General features: G+C 31.5%; 1 protein-coding gene across 2 annotated transcripts in view; it reads left to right on the top strand.

Annotated features, from left to right (window-relative positions):
* The first annotated feature begins 1,180 nt into the window (after window positions 1–1,180).
* Window positions 1,181–6,823, top strand: part of LOC111045548 — a 13,674-nt gene continuing 8,031 nt past the window's right edge. The window contains exons 1-3 of one of the 2 annotated variants that reach the window (XM_039439940.1): window positions 1,181–1,314; window positions 4,532–4,638; window positions 5,490–5,523. In XM_039439940.1, the coding sequence (XP_039295874.1) occupies window positions 4,570–4,638; window positions 5,490–5,523 (103 nt within the window). In that variant the 5' untranslated portion in view covers window positions 1,181–1,314; window positions 4,532–4,569. Of the gene's footprint in view, window positions 1,422–4,528; window positions 4,639–5,489; window positions 5,524–6,823 lie in introns of both variants that reach the window. The other variant, XM_039439939.1, reaches the window with a different exon arrangement.

Genomic DNA, 6,823 nt, shown 5'->3' with positions numbered 1-6,823 from the left:
AAATCATTCAACTCTATTTTTACAGAATACAGACAACTGCTTCCACAGCAGAAAAAATGAGGATTTATTGCAGAAATGCAGCATTTTGTTTACAGAAAGATTTTAATAACTGAATTTTATTACAATAAATTAATATGATTGAAATGGTTCACAATGATTATGAGTTTACAAACTATAATATGATATTTTTTGCTTACCAAGACTGGTACCTACGTTACACACAGTCGACAGCTGTTTACTAATGGAGCGAAATTCAAACGCACACTGAAATTACGCTTATGAACTAATAGCACCTAATAGTCCGGTCAAATGGTCATTTTTCAGGAATCAGCTCTGTAATAATTTTTCTTGTCGGTTTCATAATAATGTATTCTGGCTATATAGGGCGCTGAATTCGAATTTATAAAATTTGAAGCCAACCCGAGGGTGGCTTAAACCCTAAAAACCAAAAAACAAATGTTTTTTCCAATTTTTTAAGTTATGTAGGCCCAATACTATACATACAAGGGTATTCTAGACTCATTTAATTTATTCATATGCCAAAATTCATTGTGATTCAAAGTTATTATTCTACAGTTGTACTAGCCTCATATGAATATTTTAGCCACTGAGAGGCCTCAAAAGCTAGCAGCATGAATATAATACTCAGACCTCCTTGGAATGAAAACAATACAGTAAGTACGGTACCGTACCGGTATTCGTCAGGGGTTTCAGACAGCATGCGGAGAATATATAATACTCATTTAAGATAGATTCAAGGATTATTGGAGAAACCCCAAAAAATAAGATATATGTGTTGAAAAAGCATAAATAAAGAATTTAGGCCTGAGCCAAGTTATCAAATTGTGTATGTCTTTAAAAGGAAGAAAATATTTGTGGACAATAAATTCATGCTTGATCTGAAACTGAAGATTTAATTTGAAACTCTGAAGTTTGATAAATAATTTTTGTTTGAACACAAATTAAGAAAAACAATAAATTCATTTTTGATCTTAAGCTGAACTTTCAACTTAGAATTTTCAAGTTAAATCAACAATTGTTCGAACACAAGAATTGCGGTAATCAAGGAGTGATATTCATTTACATAATTTTTGCTAAAAATAGGTATAGCATGTTGTCGATAGCATATCGATCAGCTAATTAATCGAACGAAAAACTCAAATGAATATATTTTTAATAGCAGTGTGTGGCAGTTTGCTATTGGCTGGTAGACCTTCTAGCTGATCAAAGTGATAATATTGTTTTCTCAAAAACACGTACAGTATTGTGTCAAGATTTCTAGGGTGAATATTGCTGAATTACTTCATCTGAATTGTAAGTACCGTATGACAGAAACGATCCTTTTGTGAGTTTGAGATTTATCATTGAATTTTAATAGTGGCCCTCAATAATTTCACAATATTATAAAGTGTGGATGAATATAGTACGGTACTATTTTCACAAAAATCATAAAACATTTTCCAATAATTCTAATGAATTTAAAAAATGAAAATTGATGAATATTCTAGACATTCACAATATACTACTAAAAATGAACAGATATATTGTTGAATTTTTCTATATTAAAGTGAACTAACAACAATATTGTCAGTTCTCCATAATTTATTTGAGTCAAACTCGAGACCACTAAAGATGATGCCTTATTTAGTGCATTGGAACTCAAGTTTGGCTCAAATAAATTATGTGGAACTGACAATATAGCTTATATTGCTTATAGCTTACACACTACTCATGGAAATGTTTTTGATTCCGTCCATTTATTATAAAGTGTGAGAAACAAATTTTTGTTAGTGTTAAATGAATCAATTTAAAAAGTTCAGTAAATTTTCCGAGAGTATTTCTTATTCTGTTTTATTGATAGTTATAACATAGGGAAAAGATGCTTTCTCTATCCTTATTCTATTTTATATTATCTCATCAGGCTTTCATTTTAATTTATATTTTTGCTTTATTGTTATTATTTTTCATGTTATTTTTTTGTGTAGTTGAGAAGTTGATATTGTGGTAATTATTCATATTGAATGAAAAAGACTAAGAAATTGTCAAAAAACCACAGATTTATTGATACTTAGAGAGACCGGTTTCGGTTATTACACCATTGTCAATCTCTGACACTCCTAAACTCCTTCTTATAAACTCGTTTATCAGAGATTGACAATGGTGTAATATAATAATAATAATATCGAGTGACCTGGCTGGCTCAGGTCTGGTGTCAGAGTTTTCAGGTCGCAGCTGATCAATTTCAGGGCCTCTGACATGACCTAACGACTGCTTTTTTTTTTTTAGGCAGCCGGGACCGACGGCTTAACGTGTCCATCCGAAACACGGTTTAATGGTGTAATAACCGAAACCAGTCTTTCTAAGTATTAATAAATCTGTGGGTTTTTTGACAATTTTTTAGTCTTTTTCATTCAATTTCATGTTATGCTTGTTCGTAGAACAAATCAAGGCATATTTATTGATTAATGCTAAACACATTGTTTTATCAGGTTACTAACAGTCTAAAAACGCTTTGTTGGAATAATAGCTTATTACTTTCATCACAAATGAGAAGTTGACTAGTAGTTCTGTGAACGTAGACCTCACGCAGTATTCTCATCCACAAGTACCAGATGTCAACTGTTTTAAATGTTAACAAACTCAGTTCACGTTTGAATCTGTATTCCATATGATATAATTCATCCAGTTCCGTGATGATCTTTCTATGTGATGAAAATTAGTTTTTTAGAATCAAAAATATTATAATTTCTCCAGCATTATTTAGTTTATTTTTATTCACCTATTAAATTAGTTTTTTCGAATGTGAGAATATTGATACTGATGGGCACGGATAATAATACCATGACTGCAAAACAAAATATTGAAACCAAAAACCTTAGAGCTGCGATTACACCAAATTTATTGAAAAAATGTTAATAACTCAATCCTTTTAAATTATATTAGATTGAACATAACTTATACACATGATGAACATATGTGTTTGTCAACTTCCGTTCAATCTAATAGAATCTATAAGGATTAAGTTATAACCATTTTGTTGATAACTTTGGTGTAAGCCCAGCTTAAAGATGCATACTTCTTTAATGTCTTTTATTGAAACTATAGACCTTATACAAATACAGTAATAGACTGGCTTCTCCACACATCTGTGTAATCACTTGTCAGCTGATTTATGATGAATAATTCTATAGTCTGATTTTTACTTTCCTTGCCCTATTACCATAGGTAAGGAAAGTATTGCTTTCCGAAAAAAATTAAGGTACCCAAATTTCTAAATTTCTATACGTTTCAAGGTCCCCTGAGTCCAAAAAAGTGTGTGTGTGTGTGTGTGTGTGTGTGTGTGTGTGTGTGTGTGGTGTGTGTGTGTGTGTGTGTGTGTGTGTGTTGTGTGTGTGTGTGTGTGTGTGTGTGTGTGTGTATGAGTGTATGTGCGTCTGTGTACACGATATCTCATCTCCCAATCAACGGAATTTGGAACTTAAGGTCCTTACACTATAAGGATCCGACACAAACAATTTCGATCAAATGCGATTCAAGATGGCGGCTAAAATGGGAAAAATGTTGTTAAAAACAGGGGTTTTCGCGATTTTCTCGAAAACGGCTCCAACGATTTTGATTAAAGTTATACCTAGAATAGTCATCGATATGCTCTATCAACTGTCACAAGTCCCATATCTGTAAAAATTTCAGGAGCTCCGCCCCATCTATGCAAAGTTTGATTTTAGATTTTCAATTATCAGGCTTCAGATACAATTTAAACAAAAACTTTCGGGTGGAAAAGATTGAGCATGAGAATTTCTACAATTAATGTTCAGTAACATTTACACCTAAAATTAAAAATAAGCTCGAAATTCGAGAAAATGTGATTATCCAATTGCAAACTGTTGGCAACTGTTGATTCTATTAAATGATTCACTATGAAGAGATAGCAGACCTCGTGTGTCTCCAGAGTTATTGCCCTGTCACCAGCTGGTCGAATCTTTGAATAGTAGACTTGAGATGTGCGGGAACACTAGCGTCATGTGATCAATTTTCATAACGGCAAGGAAAGTTGTGTGAGTGCGCCACACCAGATTTTTACTCTGAAATTGGCGTATGAAGGAGGCTCCTTTTTTCCTTTTATATTACCCTTGAAATGCAAAAGTTCCAAAAATCTTGTATATACGTCGACGCGCAATTAAAAAAGGAACATACCTGTCAAATTTCATAAAAATCCATTACCTACCGCGTTTCGCTGTAAATGCGCAACATATAAATATATAAACATTTAAACATTGAGAGAAATGCCAAACCGTCGACTTGAATCTTAGACCTCACTTCGTTCGGTCAATTATAATATCCTCACTTCAATCTTGTACTTATATTGATTTGTCATCAAGTTATCAACAACACCACTAGAAAAATCAATACATATTAAATCTAGGAGTGGTAGTAATAATCTGTGTATAACTTTGGAGTAAAACTTATTTTTTGTTTATTTTGTATTTAACTTTGTAAGCTAACATTCTATTTTATTTTGTCCTATCCTTAGATTCATTTGGAGATACGAGTGACTTGTATCAATCAAAAATGACGAAATCGATTATCTATACTATATTGATGATTATCATGATGATGTTTATTTCATCGGTGATACTGGTAAGTGGGCGATTCAAGTCATATAGACACACTCTTATAAATATTTAATATTTTCTTTCTTTTTTCCATACTTTGACCTTTCACTAACTTTCCTGAATCCAACCCAAATAATATCGCTCTCTTCTAATTTTATCAGTTATAAAAATGAATCGTTGTGGTTATTAATGGAGTGCAATATTATATTACTTTTGTATACATTTTATTTTGTACTGTTATGCTATTATATGTAATAAAGGCTCGTATACTGGAATTTGTCTGTGAGCCTTTCTATGTATCAAATAAATGAATAAATGAATTTATTTGCCAAAAACAAAATACGAGAAAGCTTAACAAAGAATAAATAAAAGCTACTAAAACTGAAGTACATACATGAAAATTCAGAAACTGCTAATTCAAATTCAAATTTATTTTACACAAATTATATAGAATTGAATGAAATCAATTTTCATAATTAGAAATAATCACAAAATTATATCCTTATTATATTAAATAAATAATCACTTAAGTAGAATGGTCAACATATTACTGTGTTCTCATTCCTTTATTTCAATTCTTTTATTTTATCCATCTCTTAATTTGAGAAGACTTGAACAAATCCTCAGGTTTGTTATTGTTTCCTTATGAAAATAAGTTTTTACTGCTTATGAACTACTATTTTCAAGTTATTGTTCTTTTTAAAGAAGTGTTTTTTACTTGATAAAATAAAATCAATTGAATTCAATGTTGCACTTAAGTATAATGACCTGCGGAATCCAGTATTGAGATCTAAGTTTACATATTATACTAATGTGCCCTCAAATTCAATTCTTTCCTTTAGTAACACGTATAAACACATTGTTTGTTTTTTTTAGGACATTTCACAAGCAAGGAGAGACGAATATTTAGGTGAGATACATTACAAATTTTTGAATAATTATTATTATGACATGACAAATGACACTGATCTAATAACATTGGTAGATAAAAATAATAATGCAATTATTGTACAGATTTTTCTTCAAAATCTAGGTGAAGACACGGTCCAAAATGAGGTTAGTTTTTCACGTACAATTTTAGTTCAAAATAAGCATGGAAACTATATGAATTAATGATCAACTAGGTATATAATAAAATTGATGATTACAAAATAACTTGCCCTGAATCACATGAGGAGATTCAAGTAGTGTATAAATATTACATTGTAAACTTTACATTAGGCCTATCCATTACTTTACATACGGTGTTCTATTAGATTAAGCTAGCAATTTCTGTATTTATATATCTGGTTATTTTTATATCTGGCTATTTTTATATCTGGTTATTTATGTTTTACGGATCTCGAAAACGGCTCTAACGATTTTCACGAAATTTGGAACATAGTAGGTTTATGATATGAAGATTCGATTGCACTAGGTCTCATTCTTTGGAAAACTCGCTGAATGACATTAAAAGGATAATTATTCATCCTTGGAAAACAGATGATAATTTCGTCGTCTCTCGATAACAGAAGATGCGTGTGCCTGTGTGGGAGAGCGCCAGAATTATTTCCATCTGTGTAATCATAATCAATCAGCGAGAAATTTTATCTAGCTAGACTAGTAGTTCTGTGAACAGTAGAACTCACGCAGTCTCCTCATCCACAATCTGATGTCACCTGTTCTAGTTGATTCAGTTGAATCACAATTCACAGTTGAATCACAATTTACTCTTAAAAACTGTTGTTTGTTTTCTCCAAGATCAAAAACTCACTTATGTTAATAAAGTCAGTTCACGTTTGAATTTGATACCCTTATGATGATTTATCTAGTTTCGTGATAATCTTTTCATCTGATAAAAATATTTCCAAACTATTTTAGAACCAGTAGTTCTGTGAACAGTAGACCTCACGCAGTATTCTCATCCACAAGTACCTGATTGAAACTATAGACCTTATGGAAATACAGCAATAGACTGGCTTCTCCACACATCTGTGTAATCACTTGTCAGCTGATTTATGATGAATAATTCTATAGTCTGATTTTTACTCTAATATTGGCGTATGAAGGAGGCTCCTTTTTCCTTTTATATTATCCTTGAAATTGAAATGCAAAATTTCCAAAAAACCTTGTAAATACGTCGACGCGCAATTAAAAAAGGAACATACCTGTCAAATTTCATGAAAATCTATTACCGCGTTTCGCCGTAAATGCGCAACATATAAACATAT

Source organism: Nilaparvata lugens, chromosome 13, assembly GCF_014356525.2.
Source record: "Nilaparvata lugens isolate BPH chromosome 13, ASM1435652v1, whole genome shotgun sequence".
Lineage (NCBI taxonomy): Eukaryota > Metazoa > Arthropoda > Insecta > Hemiptera > Delphacidae > Nilaparvata > Nilaparvata lugens.
The sequence above is the reverse complement of the archived record's forward strand: the minus strand, read 5'-3'. Positions and strand labels throughout refer to the sequence as shown.